The 22,882-nt window shown below is 50.2% G+C and overlaps 8 protein-coding genes across 8 annotated transcripts; 3 read left to right on the top strand and 5 right to left on the bottom strand.

The window, feature by feature from the left end:
• Nucleotides 1-276: 276 nt before the first annotated feature.
• On the top strand, nt 277-1,532 carry N7443_003369 (putative citrate synthase; the record flags this gene model as incomplete). The annotated part of the gene is made up of 3 exons (XM_056883425.1): nt 277-462; nt 516-532; nt 1,289-1,532. The coding sequence occupies 3 exons, from the start codon at nt 277-279 to the stop codon at nt 1,530-1,532; spliced, it is 447 nt and encodes a 148-aa protein (XP_056745266.1).
• A 443-nt stretch (nt 1,533-1,975) lies between these two features.
• N7443_003368 (uncharacterized protein) lies at nt 1,976-3,604 on the top strand (the record flags this gene model as incomplete). Its single annotated transcript, XM_056883424.1, is given in 5 exon segments — nt 1,976-2,222; nt 2,281-2,533; nt 2,576-3,035; nt 3,053-3,154; nt 3,233-3,604. The coding sequence occupies 5 exon segments, from the start codon at nt 1,976-1,978 to the stop codon at nt 3,602-3,604; spliced, it is 1,434 nt and encodes a 477-aa protein (XP_056745265.1).
• A 3,739-nt stretch (nt 3,605-7,343) lies between these two features.
• On the top strand, nt 7,344-7,937 carry N7443_003367 (U6 snRNA-associated Sm-like protein LSm2; the record flags this gene model as incomplete). The annotated part of the gene is made up of 1 exon (XM_056883423.1): nt 7,344-7,937. The coding sequence occupies one exon, from the start codon at nt 7,344-7,346 to the stop codon at nt 7,935-7,937; it is 594 nt and encodes a 197-aa protein (XP_056745264.1).
• A 420-nt stretch (nt 7,938-8,357) lies between these two features.
• N7443_003366 (YbhB/YbcL family Raf kinase inhibitor-like protein) lies at nt 8,358-8,996 on the bottom strand (the record flags this gene model as incomplete). Its single annotated transcript, XM_056883422.1, has 1 exon — nt 8,358-8,996. The coding sequence occupies one exon, from the start codon at nt 8,994-8,996 to the stop codon at nt 8,358-8,360; it is 639 nt and encodes a 212-aa protein (XP_056745263.1).
• A 1,595-nt stretch (nt 8,997-10,591) lies between these two features.
• On the bottom strand, nt 10,592-12,198 carry N7443_003365 (cytochrome P450; the record flags this gene model as incomplete). The annotated part of the gene is made up of 2 exons (XM_056883421.1): nt 10,592-11,843; nt 11,906-12,198. 2 exons carry the CDS (start codon nt 12,196-12,198, stop codon nt 10,592-10,594), a joined length of 1,545 nt encoding a protein of 514 aa, XP_056745262.1.
• A 737-nt stretch (nt 12,199-12,935) lies between these two features.
• On the bottom strand, nt 12,936-15,463 carry N7443_003364 (DNA cross-link repair protein PSO2; the record flags this gene model as incomplete). Its single annotated transcript, XM_056883420.1, has 2 exons — nt 12,936-14,543; nt 14,594-15,463. 2 exons carry the CDS (start codon nt 15,461-15,463, stop codon nt 12,936-12,938), a joined length of 2,478 nt encoding a protein of 825 aa, XP_056745261.1.
• A 791-nt stretch (nt 15,464-16,254) lies between these two features.
• Nucleotides 16,255-16,592, bottom strand: N7443_003363 (Sm-like protein LSM2; the record flags this gene model as incomplete). The annotated part of the gene is made up of 2 exons (XM_056883419.1): nt 16,255-16,513; nt 16,579-16,592. 2 exons carry the CDS (start codon nt 16,590-16,592, stop codon nt 16,255-16,257), a joined length of 273 nt encoding a protein of 90 aa, XP_056745260.1.
• A 558-nt stretch (nt 16,593-17,150) lies between these two features.
• Nucleotides 17,151-20,033, bottom strand: N7443_003362 (uncharacterized protein; the record flags this gene model as incomplete). Its single annotated transcript, XM_056883418.1, has 1 exon — nt 17,151-20,033. One exon carries the CDS (start codon nt 20,031-20,033, stop codon nt 17,151-17,153), a length of 2,883 nt encoding a protein of 960 aa, XP_056745259.1.
• Between the last annotated feature and the right edge of the window lie 2,849 nt (nt 20,034-22,882).

Genomic DNA, 22,882 nt, shown 5'->3' with positions numbered 1-22,882 from the left:
CCCGACAAAAAAAAATATCGGGTGAATTAACGATTGATTATGATGCATGACACAGACATTCAATAGTCGAATATGAACTTCATTTTTAATTGATTTGGTTGGAAGGTGTAGAGAAGTCGAGGCGCGAATCCGTGTATCAGGGATGTCGCTCGTGTTACAAGTAAATCATGACGGTGACTTTTCGAATCTATAAGAAGCGTCAATTCTCAAACATCGATCCCTGTATATAACTTTTAACCATCTCCAACCTCCCAATTCCACTGATACTCCATTGCCATGTCGACCGGGACCTTGTGTGTGCACGACTCGCGCACCGGCGTGAAGTATGACATTCCGATTCGCCACAATGCGATACGTGCCCTTGATCTGCAGCGCATTCGGGCCCCGAGTGCTGGGTCCGATCGAGCTGATCAGGTCTCTCTTGGGATACGTGTGCATGATCCGGGCTTGCATAATACAGCCGTGGTTGAAAGTGCCATCAGCTTTCGTGAGCGCCTTTGCCCGTTCAATTATAGGCCGTGCTGATATACTAGTGACCATGAGCACGGGAATTTGATATTTCAAGGCTATTCCTTTGGAGCAGCTCTGGGATTCCGACTTTGAGGACATGTTCTATCTGCTGGTATGGTGAACATACCCTATCGTGCATATGCGGGAGGTTCCCGATGAAGTCTTTAATGCGATACGAGGTCTACCGTATGTCCGAGAAAATTTGGTTTATGGGACATTCGATTGCTGAACTTACAGGATGCAAGGTCAACTTCACCTCTCCGCTATCACTGATTCTGGCGGGTCTCGCGGCTTGTCTGGCTTGTCAGCACCACACAAATCCCGCGTCTGCCAACCCGACCCTGCACCAGGAAAATCTGAAAGACGCGGACCGCGTAATTCTACGCACTGTAGCTGGCTAGGCCGTGGTGTTTTCTGTGGTCCGATGTCACCGATTTGGCTTCGATTGGCAGCCTCCTGCTTCAGGAAGAACCTACTACGAGAATCTGTTTATCATGTCCGGCCTCGTGGATTCGATCACTGGAATTCCCGATCCCCTTCGACTGTCATGTTTTCGCCGATTTTCCATCTTAAATGCCGATCACGGCATGGCCTTGGCGGTCTTTTCGGCGCTGGTAACAGCCTCCTCCTTGACCGGCCCAATCTCCTGTCTAATAACATCGGTGGTCGCCGCCCACGGCCCTCTTCATTTTGGAGCCACCGAATCTGCTCAGCACGCCCTTCGAGAAATCTGAAACCCGACCAATGTTCCTGCATTCCTAAGCGAAGTCAAGTATAGTAAACGAAAGCTCTTTGGATATGGCCATCGGTCGTACAAGGGCATCGATCCCCGTGTTCGTCCAATTCGGTTAATTTTGCAGGATCTAAATGAGCTCAGTCCATTACTCAACCTTGCCGAAGCTATCGAAGAAGCTGCCTCGACAGACGAGTACTTCATTATGAGCCGCTTGTACCCCAATGCGGACTTAATGGGAACTTTGTGTTCACCGGCATGTCAGTCTTTCTGTCGTTTTCTTCCATGACGAGCCCTGATTGAAGTCACTAGTGGGATTGAGACAGAGATGATTCCGGCAGCGATAATTTCTCAACGCATCATGGGCATCATGGCCCACTGGCGTGAATATATGGCTAAGGGTCCCGAATCCGCATCTCGGTGAGTTTTCATTGATCAAATGTAGCCACCCGCGGGAAACTTTTTCGACCGTCTCATATCTATACCGGACCTATGTCGGCTGCCAGAGAGGTTATTTCTAGGTTTTGAGCTGTGGGCAGCATGCGATGGGACACCGAAATATGCAGGAAGAACTCCGCAAAGGGAGCCTAAGAGGGTGTGCTAGCCAAGGACCACTAATAGAAGCCCTCGCGCTTGGATATGAATAATTTAGCCAGTTTCTCTGCTTCCTTTCACTCATGTTTTACTCCCAGGCTGACGTCAAATCACTCTCGTGAGCTGAAACATAACAAGATGAATGACAACTCACACGCACACCAGAACAACGAGCCAGCAGAGGCAACTCCCCTACTGGTGTCGACTGCTCCATATTCTGTATTCTCCAAAACCCAGAAGCGACTCATCATCTTGACCGCAGCTCTCACATCTTCGCTCTCTCCACTGTCAGCAAATGTATACTACCCGGCTCTCAATTCTATCGCCAAAGACCTGCAAGTGAGCCCGTCGCAAATCAGCCTAACCATTACCCCGTACATGGCATGTTGCTCTATGAAGCTTTGTCCAGACTTTTGATCGGTCTTGTTCATTCCAAAAGATAGGCCAAGCCATTGCACCCACGTTCATAGGTAGTCGCGCCGATCAATCTGGACGTCGATCAGCGTACATCTGTTGTTTTGTAATCTACATCGCCGGGAACATGGCCCTTGCGATCCAACATTCTTTTCCAGCCTTGCTGATTCTTCGTGCAGTCCAAAGTTGTGGCAGTAGTGGCACTGTTGCATTGGCATCCGCTGTCGTAGCTGATGTCATCACCTCTGCCGAGCGAGGCGCATACATGGAAATGGCCTCACTGTGAAATATTCTCGGGCCGTATTTAGGCCCAGTTGCTGGCAGGCTATTGAGCCCGCACTGGGGCCGGCGGTCTATATTCTGGTTCCTGGCTCTGCTGGCGAGTGCAGTGTTTATTCCGCTGCTGCTTTTCTTTCCCGAAACTTGCCGCGCTATTGTGGGCAACGGGTCAATTCAACCTCGAGGGTGGAATCCCTCACTTCGCAGCTGCTTTCAAAAGCCGAAGCAGGGTTCCGAGACAGATCCTGAGGTTTCTTTGATTCATGTTCCGGCACAACCTCCCAGAATGCTAAACGGGCCGGTATCGCTGAGCCTCTTGTTTCAGCGACCCATTGGCTTGATTATCTTAGCCAACGGCATAGCTTTTGGTAGCTACTACGCAGTCACTGCAGGAATTTCTGCACAATTTGAAACCCTCTATGGCCTTAGTGACCAGGGAATTGGACTCTGTTTCTTACCAGCAGGACTGGGCTCATTTCTCAGCGCAACCGCCAATGGAATTCTGGTTGACTGGAATTATAGAAGAACTCGCTTACAAGCAAATCAATCGCTAGATTAGACTCGGAAATAGGACGTGCTCACGTTTCCAATCGAGAGAGCAAGACTTCAGGTCGGGCTGCCCATGTTCACAAGTGACTCGTGATTTTCTGAGAAAGTCTCTCCTCACCATGAATCTGTGGCTTGGTACTCAAATCACGATAGGTGCTCGCAGCCATTTCTATTGCACTTTATGGATTCCTAGTGGCCCATAAAGCGCCACTTTGGGCAGCCCTTCTGATGATTTTTGTGATATGCTGCTGTATTACCGCCGCGTACAGTGTCATGAACGTGTTGATCGTAGGCTTGTACTACACCACCCCGGCCACAGCCATGGCCGCCAATAAACTTGTACGCTGCTCCCATGGAACAGGTGCAGCAGCGGCGATCAATTCTTTAATTAAAATTATCGGGGTGAGAGGGACATATTATGCCGTGTCTGGTCTTCTGTTGACCACTTGTCCTTTGCTATTGCTTGTGTATCTCAAGGGCTGGGATTGGCGTCGAGCGCAAGCTGGGATACCGTTATCATCGTAGCGATCTCGGCACACTTCGATGAGTGCCACCTATCGAGTTAATGTAAGATACCGCCAGACATATCAAAGGACGGTCTGCATTGTCAAAAATGTTATCTAGTTTTGATGCTTGATCTAGATGTACAGATCCCTGGAACAGGCATACAATGTGTGGTTTTGCATTGGTATCAGCCAGACCTCATCTTTGATTGCAATGCAATCGATTCACCTTTCCTCCTTGAACCGGATCCAGTCCATATACCGGTCATTTCTGCCCCATATTTGCACCCCAAGCTCCACCTCTCTCTCATCACCGTTACACTTTTCTTTTTTTCCACCAGCCATCTACATATCAGTTCCTCAAATGCCTTGAACATATTCATCCGAAAACAATGGAGTCTAGAAGTGGGTACGATATTAAAGGCTTCATGCAAGCCGCCTTATTAGACCCGCATGTCGCAATCAATTACTTCTTCGGCCGGCCGAATGCCTCGAAGGGGGGTGAGGTCGCCTCCGAGTGTGACCACCCCATCTTTTCGATCTTTAACTTGTGACACTGATCCTACCGGATCATGAGCTAAACTCCAATGATGACACAGATGCGAAATTCTGGGGAGCCGAGGCACAGGTCGGTGTTAACTAGGGAACAATGGTACTACCGTTCATTGTCCTAACAAGAACTATTGCGAAGAACCGGAAGTTTCCAATCATCATGAGCCAAGGCGATACCAAGGCTTTGTTTGCCGAAGCTCAAAGAGCGATCTGCCAGTGCTAGTAATCCGTCTCTCCGTACCTGGCCACTATTGGGGTACTCCGGGGGGTACAGCCTTGGGTGTGGTATTCATTTGGTTCTAGTTGTATTGAGCAGTTTCAACAGTACTTGACAGTCAAATTAGCCCATATTGTGGCCGCAGCTTCTGAAGAGGGAAATAACAAAATGGATATCCACTCCAATCTTTTGTAACGCGCATAATAAAGAAGGCCCTTGAGATCAGCAAGCTGAACAAAGCGTAACATAACAATGATTCGTTGCCTTACAAAAAGGCACATGAACACAGAGTAAAATGATTTAATTTAATTCACATTGTTCTAAAGTTAGCCGAGGATATCTATATAGAAGCTTCAATGAAATTGCAATACCGTACCGTTGCATAACCCCCTCTAGTCGACAAAGAACGCATTGGAAAAGGTACTTTTGTATTTCCATCTAATCAACCAGTAATAGAAGATCTCCACTGCCATGGTTCAAAGAGATAAATAGCCTGCATGGCGTTTGTTTCGGTTGGGTAGGACGAATCCAATTCTCAGGTAGGGGCCTTCGGATGTAACTTTCACTATCTGCAAGCCTAAGTAGTGGCGGTGAAGCTTTTGCAAAAATCACCAGTGACGGCAACATTCACAAACATGATGATTGGCATTTAGGGTGAAGCCGAAGAGTGGAGTTAGATAAACAGGCAATGCTTGTTAGTCTAGGGGACACATGCAAATACTCAGCATACCTGCATCGACCAAATTGAGATATTTCGAGTCCTTCCTGAATATCAATACTGTCTTCCAAAGATACTTTCTCACAAGCTCGACGAGCATGTCAAAGTCGTTCAAATCAACTGCCGAGAAACTTCCCAAGAGTGTCAAGGTGCGCTCGACATGTAATGCCTGCCAGCAAGCGAAGATCCGCTGCAGCCACGAGAAACCTTTCTGTCGTCGCTGTCAAAAGCACAAAATTGATTGTATCTACAGTGTTTCCCGACGACTGGGGCGGCCAGCTAAGGAAAAACCTCCCCGAAGTAGGCTGGATGGCCAGGGCAACAGCCCAAGCCCAGGTATAGCCCACCAGCAAGAGCACACAAAAACAGCGAGGATTTCTACAAGAAAAAAGGGCCATAAACAAGCTGCAGCATTGGGAATACGTCCTTATGTAGGAAAGGCTCGGGTCAAGCCAGCGGATGATAAGTTCCAGTCACCCACTGATTCTAAGAAAAACGAGGATTTTTCTGGTGAGTCCATTGCCATCGATGAAAAGATAAAATGGGATGCTTAATCATTGTCAGCACTGCAACTTGAATTTATGTCTGAAACATGGCTTCAGGAACTGATGTCTACACGTATGAGTTGGAGTGCGTGCAATTTAGCACCTGAAAACCTTTGCGAAATGGACTCGGTGGACATAATTGATAGCTTTTCAGAATTCACCGGGCAGACAGACCCAGCCATGGACCAGACAACTGATGTTTTTCTGACGTCCTCTCCGATGGGTTTAGATCCGATTATGGTGCATGGAATTCTCGACAGAGAATTCAACTCCTTTCAACATTCAGTACCAGATGAGCAACTGGAATCTCCCTTCATATTAGAGCCCAGTACCGGTTCCTGGATACATGGCTCGAATACTGCACTCGACGGGTGTGTATTATCGGACTCTTGGTCTATCAACAGGGCGCCGTCTACGAGTTTTCCAATTGACCCTGCGATTGATTATCATCTGTTTGAATCTCCGAGGCCAAGTCATGACAGTGAAAGGCTATCACCAGGGCCTCCTGATTATCTTGAAGGATCACAATACCTCGCTTGCAGTTGCTACAAGCAAACAATAGGCGAGCTCCTCAGATCAGGCATCAAGGTCGACTGGCGAGGTATATCAAGTATTGATAGTATTCTAGCCTGCCAGAAAGAGTTATTGTTGCAGACTGAGGCCATTCTTCAATGTAAATTGTGCTCACAGTCCGAAGTCCAAGCCAACTTCCTTATGGTGATAATCGTCACCATCGACAGCCTTCTCACATCATTTGATGCAGCTGCCACCTTATACAAACCGCGTTCAGAAGAAGGGGTATCGGCCGTACCAGTTGAGGACGGACATAAAGCCCACATCGATGTCGGCTGGGGCTTAAAATCCCTCATAGATGCTTGTCCACTGCTAGTCGGAGGGTTTCGAGTCCCGACGGATGATAAAACGTGTTTCATTCGACAAATATTGCACGCGAGACTCTCGATGCTTATTATAATGATACGGCGCATCTGTGCGTGTATGCAAGAACAAGTAACATCGGTGATGTCCCGGGGTAGATTTTTGATGATCATGGAAACGGACAAGCGTCTGCAGCTTATTATCATGAAGGTCAAGATGGCCGTGGGTTGATGACCAGTAGGAGTATGCAATTTCAGTTTCGAACATGATCACTTTTTGCCGAACCCTATTGTTAGGTCAAAAAGTAAATTTAGGTGGCATGTGACTGTGTATAATCTGCAGTTTCCAAGAAAGAAGCCTGTGGCTAGGTCAGACAACCGTGAAAGTTCAGTGAAGATACGTCACTAGAGACAACTCTAGTTTCATAACGAATTGAGTATCTGAATGGGTCATCCGAGGATATCAGTACTCAGAGAGAAGTATTGGTCGCCAGTGCGTGCATAAGATACCTAGAAATACCTCGGCTCAAGGGGCCATGGTGTGACCGCATCTGTTGTCTACGAGCTGAAGGCATTGTTTTTGGCATTATGATGGCGCCAAACTAGACAAATATTGCAGCTTATCATGTTGATCTATCATGGGACCAAGCTCGATCCCACTGCTGACAGTCATGGTGCAGCTTGTTGTAGATCATCTTGCCCGCCCAGGCTTGTAACTCTAGGACTAGACACTGTAGCACAGTGAAAGTGAAATTACCTACCTGCGAAATAAGTTGGCCAGGCGCCAGTTACTTGACCCACTCAAGAGAACGCTAGGGGTTTCTCTTTCCACCCTATACCATTCAAAAGCAGTCATGAATATTGAAGTGCCTTGTCATTGTTCGATCGAGACTCTGCAGATACTGTCAGAACTGCAGAATGTTCACGCGGTGGTGCATGTCGAGACCGCACTAGACCTAATCCATCGAGTATGTGGTCAGGGTAAAAATATGATTGAATGCAAAGACTGCGCAAAGACGCCCCAAACGTCGATCGGGACTCTGCCGGCGCTGTCGGAGCAATGCCTTCCTCTCTTCGAAGCTCTTTGCTCGGCATACGACATCTCCACTCAGCCCGGCTTCTTCGACTCAGCCATGCTGGCCGTCGATCAAACTGCATCATCGTTCATTTGTATTCGAAGTAAAGTCATCCTGGGACAAACTGAGCTCGATGAAGATGAAACCCGACTACTAGTCCGAACATTGCTTGGGCGAAGTTTGATGAAACTGGTGGAGTTGATGGAGGATCTCAAGGGACTTCTATCAGCGATGCTGGATAATTCACATACCCATCGAAATGGCATAGCAAGTATTCGAGCTTGTGAATCATCGATGGAGTCTATCATCAGTCGGCTGGCGGTGCTGATGCAGATCATTGAAGGCGAGTGCAACACAGCGCCGTTACCATAACTGGTTTACGTGGTTTATGTAAACAGGCTGAATGACTGGCTCTCTTTTGGCCGTGTTGTAAATAACCACAAGTGTTCGTCTCTGGTTTTTGCTCTTCTCAACTTTCTTCTCACCTGAGTTTTGCCCTTGCCTGCGGGCTAGTCCAGTATTTTTACTCTCAATAACAGGTTACTAGTCGAATGCTAAATCATCATTATGCTTAATAGAGTTTCTAATGTGATCATAAGAAAAGGATGAGACAGATTATGAATGGAAAGTTTCATCCTTGGATATCATAGTAACGCGTAAGAAAGTGGGCTCAAATGTGAGGGAAAGCCACGCAATGCCTGTTGATAAACATCACATCTCCCTTCTTCAATCACTTCCATACGCCTGACTCTGTTCGACGGGCTTGAAGGTGAGGCTCCTTTTCTTGTATACCTAGTTAGGCCAGGGACGTTGAAAGACTCCAACCCATTGGCCCCAGCCAACAATTTTCCCGACCATGGCGTTTTGAATGTCCTTTTTGGAGGCCTTCTCGGGACGCTCGAACTGAAGAGGCTCGCTAAGAGCAATGATTGTGTAAACATACCGGTGACTTCCGTGCCCTAATGGAGGACCAGCACCGATGTAAGAAGTCCCCATAAGGTTGGGCACATACCGCCAGCCCGCTTCAGTCATGTTGGACTTCGGGTCGGTTTCCGATGGCTTGACATCAGCTGGAGAGGCTTTTGTGGCGGATGAAGGAATCCCCCATTGCATGCCATGATAAATGACAAGGAATGGGACTGGAAGATCGATGTCTTCACAGATCAACACGTACTCCTGCACGGGCTGTTCGCATTGCGGAGGGGTCCAGCGCAACTCGGGTAGACAACCGCGCCCATCTTCGGCCAGATTTGTGTGGCGAAGAAGTAGACTCGAGCCTGAAGGGCCACATTCAGGGCTCTCAAGTGTCATATTGGGTTTCGAAACGCTCTTAAAAGCGGGTGTGTAGATGATCTGACCGGCGTCATGGCCGCGGAAGGGATAGAGCGTCCGTCCAAGAAGGAACTGGAGGTAATTGAGGACAACAGCCATAATTTGGATTGATGCAAGAGAGCCTACTGTGTATCAGAGATAGAGCGCATGGATAAAAAGAAAGATGGCGACGTCAAGAAATATCTTCACGGGGGCTCACTAGCAGACGCCGGGACCGGCCCGTTTCCGGAGATGGCATCTAGTGGAATTGGCGGACCAGGGCAATCGGCCTTGTCCTTTTCGCTTTTGTCCCCGCTAAATAGGGGTATCTTTCCGATCATCTCGTTGAATGTAATAATCCAGTTGCGTATCGTAGAAGCATTATGGTAGAGCTTTCTTTCGCCTAGCAGCCGCCGTCATTCACACCTACTGTCTTGTGATAGAGACAAAATAGCCCACTAAGTATATACTGAAATGGGGATGGCTCAATGGCAGTCTGGCTTTGCAGACTGGGCATCACCAGCTATGAGAACACATACAACCACTCCCAGGTTCTGCAAGGGGCGGGCGGAGGTTGCTCTGAATGAGGCGCTGCGTATTACAATTAAAGCTGTAACATCTGTAACATGAATCAAGGAATTTGGTGAGAACTGTAGTGAATTGGGTAGATGCCTCCTCTATCTCTATATCTATGAAGAAAACATTGCATACGCCTCCTGTTCTTAGACGGTTGTATAAGAATTGGAAATGCCCTAGTTGTGATGCACTCAGCATCGACAAGGATTAAGGTCGGGCACATTTTTGGGGAAGAACTGTCACCGTTATACAGAGCCAATCTACCTCTTGGGACCGCGCTATGAAAATGCGCTGTCTGCCCTATGGAATTCCTGGAGGAACGAAGATGTCTACTTCATATACGCCAGAAACATTCCATTATGACTATAGAACCTATGAGGCTCGCACACCGGAGATTTCTGAAACTCCTCAGGAAACGGTTCTTTTCTCCACAGCTGAATCGATCTTGCTTTTTTCAGTCCTACAAACTCCGCAGCATCTGAGTGGTATTTCTATGGTCCCGTCTTGCCCCGTGAAAACCCCCCGTTTTATGTCCATTGGGCGCGAACCAAATCATATTTCACTCTCTTCGGTGTGATGATCCGTGCATTCGACAGTATACTTATAGGGAGAAGCTGGAGGAAAAGCTGCGGAGAGGAGAGGGTGGCTCTACAGCCCAGCCAAGGAGATAATCTCAAGCAGTCTACACACTTGATGCTTCGTGTCATCCTCAAAAATCGTTTAAGCGTCTTTCAAAAGCTCTTTTAGGGGCTCTTTCTAGATATGTTTCTGTTCCTTTATCAAGGCACGCTTCTAAATGACTTCGGTTTCGTCCGGGGTGATATTAAGTCAGGTTCGCTTGAATCTTCTCGGTCGGGCTGTACCTGAGGTACTACAGCTGGCTACTAGAATGGATCGTGAAGTATAAGAAATTTTGTAGTATCATATATACATGGTCAAGTCATCACCAATTTTCAAGTTTCACAAAGCTGACGCGGATATTCAGTAAACATGAATCATCAGTGGCTGCAACTATCTTTGCAATCCACTTTCACATCGAATCATTGCACATGGTTATCCAAAGCCCCGAATCAACAGATTCTAAAGCCCTTTAGCTTAACCCAATCGCAAACGTACATCATCATGTCAACATCAATGCTTTAGTTACGGTTGGTGCGACGGCGCATGCCAACATCGAGACCAAGGGGCTTGCGCAGGAAACCCTCACGGGTCTCCATGGGACCCTTCTGCTCGATCTGGAACTCGAAGAGGCGGAAAACAGTAGCGCCCATGACGAGAAGTTCCATCTCAGCGACATTGCGGCCAACGCATGCACGAGGGCCATGGCTGAAAGGAATGAAGGCGGCCTTTTGGCGCGGGGTAAGACGGTCGGGGCTCCAGCGCTCGGGCACAAATTCCTCGGCATCAGGACCCCAGATCTCCTTGGAGCGGTGGACAGTGTAGGTGGGCACGGAGAGGACGTCACCGGGGCCAAAAATGTGACCACAAATCTCGACGGGAGGGGCGCCGGCAGGGATCTCACGGGGAAGACCCATGGCGGAGGTGCTGTGGATACGCATGGTTTCCCAAATCACCCACTGCAGGTAGTCGATATCCTTGACCATGGCATGAGTGGGGACCTCGATGTCCTTAGGAATGGCCTCATCAAGGGTTTTGTGCAGCTTTTCGATAACACCGGGGGTGCGCTGGCACCAGTAGAGGATGGCACAGGCGGTGTTGGAGGTGGTGTCGGAGCCAGCGATGAGCTGAGTGAGGGCCTCGGCGGTCAATTCCTCACGGCCGAGAGGGTTGCCTGTGTGGTCCTTACCCTCCATCAGACGGGCGAGCAGGTCGACACGGGTGTTGTTGGCCATGACCTCGGGCTTGGTACGCTCACTGACACGAGCGATAGCGATACCGGCCAAGTCAGAAACGGCCTGGAGACCCTCGCTGAAGAAACGGTCGGGGATGTACTTGGCGAAGGGGATCAAAGACGGCATACAGCCCAGAGTGGCGGAGACCTCACCACGACGGTTGAGAACCTCGACAGCAGCGACATACTTGGGGGGATCGTTGGGGTTCTTGCGGACCTCGGCAATATCCTTGCCCTTCTCGAGCATACCGAAGGGAGCACCAAAAGCGAGGTCACCGATGATGTCAAAGGCCAGGTAGTTGAACCAATTCAGAGCATCCAAGCTGGCATAGCCGGTCTTGGGGTTGCCCTGCAGCTCGGCGAGCTTGGTCCACTGCTTGACGAACTCTTCAATGTTGTGGTGGATGTACTGTTCGAACTGGCCGATGGACTTGGCACTAAAGGTGTGGGAGACCGTCTTACGCTTGCGGGTGTGCTCGATACGGTCGCGGGTGTTGAAGAGACCACGGCGGATGGAGACAAAGGCATCATAGAAGTCACTAGAGAGCGATAGATGAGTATTGGACAGAAATGAAGTATAAGGACCAAGAGCATGACATACGCTTTCAGGAAGCCATTGCCGTGTCCGTAGATGAGCGGCACGGCTGCATCGTCGGCGATGGAGACTTGTTTGGGAGAAATGCGGACGAGCTTGCCATACTTCTTGTGGGCAGCATCGACCGACAAGAAGCGCTTACCCTGGCGAGTCTGAAGCAACAGCCAGAAGTTGGTGAACGCGGCAAAGCTGGGACTCGGGATATCGTGCAGACGCCAGCGCTGGAAGTAAGGACCCAAGAAATAGGCGAGGGCCAAGCCCACGACGATATATGGCGCGTTTTCGAGAGAGAGCAACATTGCAAAAGGGGACTGGCGTCCAAGTCCAGCAGTTGGAGACGGAGCCAAAAAAAAAATTAAAGAAAAATAAAGAGAGACGGAATGAGGTAATGCAGGGTCGATCCCCGAAAAGGTGGGGATGAATTGGTCTTAGACGTCGACACCAGTTCCGAAAGGATAGTCGAGGTTAAATGTCGTAGTCGTAGCGTAGTTGCAGTCCGAGTCCGAGTCCGAGTCCGAGTCCGAGTCAGAGTCAAAGTCGAAGGTAATATCTATGATCGAAGAGGAAGAGTATTGGATATTTATGGTAGGAGACAACACGAGGCTCTCCCAGGCTTACCAGACGATCCCCGAGGTCTAACCGGTGAACGGGAGTGAAACCGGTATCTGGGGATGCGCCGCCAGTGGATCTGCGGGGAGCGGAGTGCCGTAGTTGGCGACCGAACTCGGTTATTCCCAATCAGCGAGTCCACATTAGGCCAATTGATCTTCGGCTGACGCCCGGGGGTTCTGATTGATTCAGACCTTTGGCAGTTTTTGGGAGTGGCTGATGACTGCGGGGCAAACCTTAGCATCGGGTCAGGTGATTATACTGGTACTTGGTACTTGGTACCTACTTGGACAGGGTCTGGTCTTGAGGTAGATGCGATGCTGTGTTATGCCATGTTCTGTTATGCTATGCTATGCTATATGCTATATGCTATATGCTATATGTTGTATGCTATGTACATCATACTCCCAGTATATAGCCCTCGGACTCACCACTCCGCCACGGGAAACAACCCGTTGCGCTTCTTTTCCGCCTCCCACCGATCGATCCACGCCTTCATGTTCTCACGGCTCTTCGCACTGCCCACATTCACCGTAGGAATTACCCGCCCAATCCGTAGCGCACAACAGAACATAGTGAGTTCCCGAAATGAACTGTGTTCGCTGTACGGTACCCCGAAGCACGCGCTCTCCCGCGTGCTTCCGCGTTGCGGGGTCAAGTCCTGTGCCGTAAACGGCGTTCTCCAATGTTCGCCACGCAGCACCGTGGGCACCGGAGGGTTTTGCAACATTCGGCCAGCAGGGGGCCGGTACGACCATCCCGTGGGGCGAAAGCCGACTACCCGAGAGAAGTGCGGTTTTAGCGGGTCCAGGTAATCTGCCAAAGTGTCGGCCCGAATCTCAAACAGCGTCTGCATATGCACCTGCGCTTCCTTAGGGTCACTGGTCAAAAGCGATGAAAGCTCCGGGTCCTCTAGACACTTGCATATTCGCTGCTTCTGTGGTGTGGCGAAGATCTTCGACCCCAGAGCACGCGCAATGCCGAGGCAAATTCGCTCTTTGCCGATGCTGTAGGTGCCGATGACCACGAGCAGGCGACCGTTGTTCTTCGACAGCTGCTCCTTGGTCCGGCCATTGCCAGTCACAGATGACAGGAACTTATTCATGAGAACGCCCGTCCCATTGCTCCCCGAGTCGAGCACCACTCCAGCCTCCTGATTGAGGCGGACACAGAGCTCTGAGCAAGCCGTAATCACGTCCTCCTGGTTGGGAAACGCGTACTTCGGGTTGAGATAGGTGGTATCGAGGTAGCACTGGTCGATACGTTGCTGTCGCGGCTGACCTGTCGCCGGGTTAATGGGGTCAGGCCGGAGCAGTGGATGCTCAATCTGTGCCGGAGAGGCACGAAAATCGCCGCAGTGGAGGATCCGTTGTCGTCGAGCATTCGGTCCATCTCCGAAGCTTTTTTCGAAGAGAAATAGAGAGCTTCCGGGGCAGTGGTTGGCATGTATCATCGTGACCTGCACTCCTCCGGTGTCCGGCACCTCGAAAGTGGTTTCAAAATCCAGATCCACAATCCATTTAGGGTCGACTCGGAGCTGCTGTCGAACAAGGTTGCCCGTCGGCCGGCTGCAGTAAATAGGTCCGTGGCACCAGGACTTGCTCAATCCGACGTAATGATCGCTATGGAAGTGGCTGAGAAAATAGGCGTTGCATCCCTCCACGGCCCCGAAACGAAAAGCATCCACGCATATTGAAAATCCGGGCATAATTTTGTAGAACGGGCAGGTCCTTTGATACGCCTGTTTGCCACGCGAAGACACCTCGTTGGAAGCCGCTGCGGCCCAGGCAGTATCCTCTGCATTTCCGGCCATTAACTTCGAGAAAGCCGATCGTGCACTGGCGGTACTTTGTGTATATGGGTCGCGCTGCGCAGGCCGGGCAATGGCAGCACGTTCAATTCGCGTCATGCTTTTATTTGGATCCGGGGGCACCGGGACTGGCTTCGGCGAAGGGATCGATCTAGGCGCCGGCGTGGGCGTATTTGTAGAACTCGATTTGCCGTCTAAACAATCATTTACATGAACCGAGACATCCTATTTCCAATTAGTTCGAGGGTATGCTTGGTGATAATGGAAGAACTCACTGTCTCGTTGAGTCCTGCCAGCGCTTCCTGGCATATTGGACATGTCATGCCGGCATCGGTCGTTGAAACAGTCCCGTTCATATCGTCGATATCGTTATCGTCGTCAAGTTGTAGCCCCTCCTGATCTTCCCATGGCCGCTCTCGGAACTCTTCTCCTACTGGCTCGTCCTCTTCAAGATAGTCAAAATTTGCGAATTCATCATCATCGGTAAGGCTCGTGACTTCTCTTACCACTGGCGGTTGTTCGGCAGGAGGGTCCATGGCCGGGTCGTCATCAAGGGCGAATAGTTGACCATGTATTGTAGTCGCAGGGACGGGAGACGTTTCATCCAGTTCGCGGTATGCTTCCATATCATCCTCACTATCCGATTCATCGATAAATGGCCCGCTGGTTGCAGCTGGGACTTGGGCTGAGAATGTAGTTGGCTTCGGCACATCCTCGGTCTTGACCGGTGCCGTTGGCGAGTCCACTTTTCTGCGCTTCGACGAAGAGCCATTCTCGTTATATCGCTGGTCGTCTTCCTTCAAAAATCCGTCGTCGCCCCAAATATCTTCCGGTGTTCGTGATCGAGATCGGCCGTTTGTCTCAGCCTTTGTCGCGGCTTGCTCAAGCTTGGCTAGTCCCTTCTTATCTTCCAAGAACAGTGCATTTGCCGAATCATTCCCAGTCGGGGTTCCTCGGCCGCTGCTCGGGGAGCGGGAAGACGTAACGAATTGGGTGATTCGAGACTGGGATGAGGTGGCACCAGCCGGACCATCCGACTTCTGAAAAAAACTCAAGATGCTCTTGTTGCGCTTCGCTGAGGATGGTTTAGCACTAGAAGGGCCTTTGGACGGCGTCGACGCCTTCCGTGCGTTTGAGCTCGCCATGGCCCACGGAATGAGATCGGCAAGTGAGAGGGCTAAAAACCAGGTTGGACAGTATTCGGAAAGAAGAGGACAGGCTATCGGGAATGCATTTGCTCCAGCAAGGTCTTGTCGAGTATGTACAGATCGCCGTTCATCGCCCGTACAAGGGAGAAACCTGAGTGGCGTGTCGACGCGGGCGGCGCGACACGAAGTCACGTGCCAACTTGAATCCACGATTAATACAGATCAAGTGTCTACGATCTACGAAATGGCGAAGAAAATGGGCCAGAGCCAAATCTGGAGTTGATTAAAAGGGTATTGAAAAGGTATCATGGGCAATTCATGTCAATGAGCCACAGCGAGTGACACTTCAAAAGTTTTCGCAGAGCCAGAATCTTCTGATAACAGGCTCCTTTGGAATGCGAAATATCTCAAGCGAGCTTCAGTGCTGAGATCGTGGTGTAAGTGTTCTGCCGCAAGCTCCTCCCCACTTTTGCCGCTGCGGTGACTATCGCACAAGTTGATGGCCACACAATCTGCCCATATTCTCTCGCTCCGGGCATCGCATGGTGGGAAGAAATCAAGCGGCATTAATTGATAGATGTTCGATGTATAGCGTAAGAGTCGTGGCAATTTAGCGGGCCTTGCCGGCTTGGTTGGCAGCCTCTGTAAGACACATGGAATGTTAGCGCACGCTTGCAATAGACACAGGACGACCCAACGGCAGTCGATGGCAAGCCGTTAGAGGCAGGCAGCTGAAACTGGCCATTGGGTTTCCCAGAAAGCCCATACACAGGACAAAACAGAGCGCATCACTTACCCCGCCGTGTAGCATCTTCAAGCAACCCCACGTCAACCTCCGAGCGCGGCAGCATCACGTAGCGGACCACACTGCCACGGATGAACATGTTCTTCACCGACGACAGGTGGGGGTACTGTGCCAAGTCCAAGACCTCGACGTCGTCGAGCTTGATGTTGAGGTACTGGTCAACCGACTTCAGAATACCACGGACGCGGATGTCATTTTTGAGCTCGATGGTGACGGTCTGGTTGGTAAGGGTCTTGAAGAAGCTGTAAGATGGATATTGTCAGCACGTATTGTGGGAGTCGACTGGCGCAATGGGCCGCGGATTTACCTGAAGAAAAGCATGATGATGGATCGAGCCCAAGGCAGAGGTGAATGGCGGTCGGAGATGAAAAGGTGCGCTAAGGTGGGATAGCGTCAGGTTTTGTCAGCCACTGTCTCAGACTGGTTAAATAGAGGGCATGAAGTGACGAAAATCGAGGAAGATGCGCCTTGCGATGATGTGGAGAGCAGCAGCGGAGTGCTATGGTCATGTGACCCGCCGCGAGCCTTTGATACGCCTTCGATATTCGAAGTCACATACCTACATGCAGGTAAAAGACTCTATTCTCTGCAACAATTGAATTCCAGATCTATTAATATTAGGTGGAGTGAATCTGAAGACAACTACTTATTCTTTTAACTCCCAGACTAGTCGTGTCGTAACTTGTGGAACACTCTCACGCTTATTATTATATATCCATGCACACTGATGCTGATCCATTTTCATCTTACTTGCACAACTTTATGTTTACACTTGGAAATCCCAATTGGCATCTCTCATCTCGCATTACATTAAGGGGGATGGCCACCTGGGCACAAATAACTGAGGTAGGTACCTAATCAAAAACAAATCACTGCACTTCAGATCATACCTAACCCATTGGGCTGGACAGTCTTGGTGCGCTTCGGCTTCATCGCCCACCCGGATAAGCAGGTCCAGCCTGCTCCGTTTTTCCGCCCCTCGTCAAACAATGCTCCGAGACCCTCAAGCAACTTGGCTCTCTCACGACCCATCTCCAAACGGAACTGGACAAGCCACTGCTCCCACATCCATCCACCAAGCAGACCAGTCATACTGGCGATATCACCCGTGCTGCCAATAGGGCCTTGCACAGCTTCGTACTCTTCAATTTGACTTGGTACACGAGGAGCAGGTGTCTCTCGCGGCGGCTGCGGCTCGCTGGGCTCCATGCCCATGGGCAGGAACATCCAGGCACGCTTGATGCCGACGTATCCGCTTTTTCGTAGACGAGAGAGGAAGCCCTTCGAGGCACTGGCGTCGTAGCCGCGCGTACGCAGGTTGAAAGCAAACTCAACCGATAAGGCTGAGGCATATGAACCAGCACGAGAAACCTCAGCATCGAGGACCATGTACTCAAGGAAGCCGCCCGGTCGAAGGCAGCGGAGACATTCCTTTAAAACCAAGTCATATTCATCCCGATCACATCCAGCAGGTGCTTCTGTCTTCAACAGAGCATGCATGGAGCGTGTGCTGATCACATCGAACTTGCAATTACCGAAAGGCAACTCCCACAGATTTGCAACGGAAACCACGCGGTGGTTGGGCGGTCCCTTGATACCACTGTTCATTGTCCGGTTCTTGGTGACAACCGAGTAAACAGTGGCATTTGGGAACTCAAGTGCGGCTTGCCAGGCCCACTCGCACGAAGCATGACCACTCAGGTCCAAGATCCTGACCGTACGGCGTCGTGGCTCTTCCGGACGGAGAGGTGTCCTGGTGCGCGCAAGTTGCATTCGGGCAGGACTGGTGAGCAGCTTTCCACCGTTCAAACATCGCAGAGCATCCATGGCCCACATAGGTTGACAAAGTTGGGCGAGAACGAGCTGTTCCTTCTCAAGTTTGGAGAACTGTGCTTTCTCAGCAAGGACGGAGGTAATGATTGACTTGCGCGGTGATTGAGAGAATGGCCCCTTGTATGCGGGCCGCACTGGGCTAGTGAGCTCATATTTGCCCATCAGGCAGTTAATGTGCATATCAACCAAACCCAGTCGGAATGATTGGATTGCATCGAAGCGCATATTCCGGTGCAGGAAGCCATCCCCCTTCTCAGATCGTTGCCGAAGGGACTGGAAGCCTCGCCAGTAAATTGAATCCTTGCTAGCAAGAACGGGTGGCTTAGGGCTTATAGCCTCCGGGACGCCTTCAACAAATCGGACAGCCTTCTTAGCACCGATGTCTTGCTGTTCAACAGATTCATCGAGGACAATACTCGTGAAGTCCTTGTTGGAATCAAGCTCGTTGACGGGATTGGTCTCACTGAGGGCAGAAAGGTATGATGCTTGAGCATTGAGCCAAACACTGGTTCGATCAAGGCTGGCAGCAGCACGCTCCTGGAGCTCATGGTCGTACGTCTCATCATACTCGTACACATTCCCAGTCTCCGTGATCTCTTGAACTGCCTCAAAGGTGGCACTCATGGGGCTGTCTTGATGAGCGACTGGGCGAGTGGGCGTGTCACATGGAAGACGAATGGCAGTTGGAGGACCATGATCATCCCGAACAGCAGTGATGGGATCTTCTTTAGGACGTTCAGGCCACTCAATTACCTGCTCAACAACTTCTCCTTCCTCCCGCCGCCATGGCAGATTGTAGAAGCCCTCGGCAACGGCTGATGATGGAGGCTGGTTGTGGTTTGGAATTGACCATGTGTGGCGAGCACGAGGGGCGAGCGAAGCGAAAAAGCCACCAGGCGATGGAATACTCAGCTCACTGAAGCTGTAGCCGGACAGTTCTGATGCTGGAGTGACACCATCTGCGCTGCGAGGGCGGCTCGAAGGTGCTTGGAGCTGCCACATCTCATCATTTCCTTCCGATGTTTCAGACCATGCCTCCGGAGTACCGTTGAGAGGAATATGATGTAACATTGCCAGTGCACCATCGGGCAGGTGAATGCCCTGATCTGACGGGGTCGGTTCCCGAGAAACCTCTTCCAGGTCCTGAAGAGTGTTGGGAATTTGAGGAAATCGACCAAGAACATGGCGCCAATCATCCTGTGAGCTCTCAATTGCAATCGGTACCTCCTGAAGATCATGACTGCCGTCTTCATTCCTTAGATCTCCATCTTGACTTCCATCCAGATCAGGCCGCACATGAATATTTGGCATGTCCCAATTGGTATCAGGAAGGGAATGTGTGTCGGGAGTGAAGGCGCTGAGATTAGACTCCTGATCGGAGGATATACTTCCATCGAGCGAGGGCGGAGCATGGGAAGCAGGTACCGAGCGAGCAAGCATCGAGAGCGCCAAAGGGGAAACAGGAATCTTGGGCGGGGGAGTCGGAGGAATGGGCGAACTCTTGTGGGTTCCATTGATGGATGGCCATATCGTAGGTGAGGGGATTTCCAGAGTCAGCAAGCGCTTGCGACTACCGCGACTGCTCGTTGAAGTGACCGAATTCCTTGTGATCGGTGTCACCAAGCTCCCAGGCCTGGTCCCCGGCGCGGAAAAGCACGTATCACTGATTTCGGTTTCGTCATCAGCCGAGTTGTCGTCGTCGGTGGCATCGTAGAGGTCGTCGAATCCCTGCATCTGTTGCTGCCACTCCGTATCCGAACACGACGAGGTTGTGCATGCAGACAGAGGCGACATTAGCCGGGCAAGTCGGGCATTCGTAGGCGCCGATAGCCCACTGGTCTTAAGCGTCAACTTGGGGCTAGTCACAAAGGGCCTCTGCGGTGCACTGGAGGCCTTGCTTGCGAAGTGAGATTCGCGGGTATCTTCCATTATGGTATTAAGCACCGTCCCCCGGGCCTGCCGGAGGGGTGGGCATCGTGCATTCGAGAGGCGAAGTGTGTCAGTCATGTTGCACTCTCCTCTCTCCTCGAATGTAGGTTTGGAACCAAACCGGAGTTTGATGTTCTATGGGTATCACTTAGGAAACTGCATCGACACCGGTCAACGGTGTCTGTAGAGATCGGTTGGGACGATGAAAAGAGATATGAAAATGAATAAAAAGAAGTCACAGCTACCAGAGCATGCGACAAGAAAGCACCAAAACCAGGATGACGAAATGAAGGACGCGAGACGTGATCAAGGGCTTTGGTCGTGGCAAAGGACTATATAACCTCGATCGGGCGCGTTCTACCCGCGGGGAATGGGGAGTTGAGGAACTAATCCCTGTCCATGGTCATCTGGTGCAGAAGCTACTGCAGCATTGGGCACCACTAGTCCATCGTTCTCATGAGATCGCATGTTCATTGGCGTAGAACGTGTGGGCGCGTCGCCCAGCGACGGATTCCTGCCTGGGTCAAGTTAAGGCTGGCCTGTATGGCGAGGAATTAAGGAGCCAGCCACGAATAAGAGGACGCGATAATGTGACGGACCGCTTGAACTGCGGGCGCAAAGGTGAAGAAACCAGTGATTGGTAGTGTCTAAGCGCTGAGGCTTTTATTTTTAGCCATCTTCGGGTCCGTGCGAGGTAAATATGACTACTTTGAGCATACGCGCCCGAGAAAAACGGGGTAATTAATGCGTAATGATGCTGATGCTAGGGGGAAAGAGGGAAAGGAGGGCGAAAAGGGCAAAGAGGGGTAGGTGACTTCAATGCTGCGTGATAAATTAGCTCTTATTAATTTTAGAAGTTCTAGCTAATTGATCACGACGGTTGCATTTTGCATTTGTACCTCACTGCAGGGCCCAATCGCGCCGAGTGAGAATATCTGCAACATGCAATATAGATGAAGCCTGCATGCCCCTGATCCGTCGTTGCATTCTCGCTTGAAGTTGGTCAAGCTCGGTGTCAAAATGGCATGGATGCCTTGTAGGTACGGTAAATGAAAGCGCCAGTGAAAAATCACATTGCCCGGGCAGACGAGACCTTCATGGGGGCGTTTTCTCGAATTTAGAAACCAGCAAACTAGACTCCGAGTTTGGGGGCAAAGGTGTTCATGACAGCGGCCACCCACTGCAATAATTACGCTGGTCTTCATGTGCAAACATTTTCAAATGCTCTATGCTAGCTGAGGTTTGGAAATAGGACGAGTAATATAACATTTGCTCAATTAAGTGGTCTGAAAGTTTTCGGCAGGAAACAACTTGGTGTATAACCTCCAAAACCATCTAAAGCGATGTTCATTCATCGGGCCAAAATTGAGAGAAGTTTGTTAGAGCCGCAAAGAACATTTTGTCTCGTGCTGAAAACACAAAGAATACGGGTCAAATGTGATAACACCCTGAGAAATCAGGATATGAAGTCATATATTCGGTCCTTTCAAACCTTGGAGTTTCTCCTACAATAATCGCCTAAGGAATCCTGAATGCCGTTGCTCAGTAGCTAAAAATTGACATTTATTAGCGCACTACGTGAATGGTGCTTTTAAATTGACAAAGAGGATTATGAAGATCTAGATGTCTTATGACATCTACCCAAAAGAAGAAGAAGAAGAAGAAGACGAGACTATATCAATACTAGATCAACCCATGCGATCCTAAATCCAGTCAATAGGATAGCTGACTACAGATTAAACCTATTAATCCAGCGGATGAAGATTTTTCAGTGCTCATAGATACAATTGTTTTGAAACCCGGAGGCGAATTATGCGGTATTAAAGTAGAAAAAATTAGGATCTTGGTTCACGGAATTAAGACATGGGTACGGAAAACATCCCGAAGACATGAAGTTGTTACCGCGAGGTCCTAGACACGGAGACGTGGAGACGATGTGCAGACTACAAGTTGACTTCAAGAGTCGGGGTCGGGTAGTTTGCTTTCGAGTATAGGAAGCGATAGTTCATGCTGCTAATCATAGCATACTTTCTAATGAGATCAATTGACTGTTGAGGACACCACATCAGCCCTTCTTCAGAACTTGCTATCCCAAGCACGAAGTACGAGTTGCGGCCCGGATAAAGCGGCGCCCCCGGCGGCATCGAGAAAGTTCAATGCAGAACGGTCGGCCAGAGGCCGCTCCCGTCAAAGCCGTGCAGGATCTGCTCCGTTCCGCAGCAGGTCTTGTTAGATGTAATGCGGGCAGTGGCACCGCATTTGACACTACGTGAGCCTGACAAGTGGCCTCGCCCTTATCTGGAACATGATCGGAGACGAGCTCAAGAAACTATGAAACCGACAGGATCGATCAAGACGATCGGACGCAATTGGTTGTCGCATGCATAATCGGACCTCGGCAGGTAGTCGTGGCCCCAGGGCAGATTGTCCTTCTAGTCGAAGCGTCATATAACATAATATTGGGAGTATAGACTACCTTTTTTTTTTTTTTTTTTTTTTTTTCGCAATTGGTGGCTATGTGCTATTTGCCCCTCTAGTGGCGTGAATAGCCTCCCCAACCGAAGTATATGATAGAACCCCACGGCACGCAAGGCCACGAGGTCATGCAGAAGAAGAACGTTGGGACGGTTTGGGATATTTAGTTAGTGATTGGGGAGTTCGGAAGACAGTGCGCCGTGCGTGCACAGACGCCCTGGACCCCCACCTATCGGGAAATCAAAGGAGCGGTTATTCTGACGGCTATTGACACTGTTCGTAGCATCTCCAATGGCTACGATGATCACAAGGGTGCCGTCATTCATCGCATGAGGCAAGTATTGGCGTGTCGTATTGCCATGCTGACAGCGGTC

This window comes from Penicillium atrosanguineum (assembly GCF_028827265.1).
Source record: "Penicillium atrosanguineum strain IBT 20685 chromosome Unknown utg000002l_segment0_segment0, whole genome shotgun sequence".
NCBI lineage: Eukaryota > Fungi > Ascomycota > Eurotiomycetes > Eurotiales > Aspergillaceae > Penicillium > Penicillium atrosanguineum.
The sequence above is the reverse complement of the archived record's forward strand: the minus strand, read 5'-3'. Positions and strand labels throughout refer to the sequence as shown.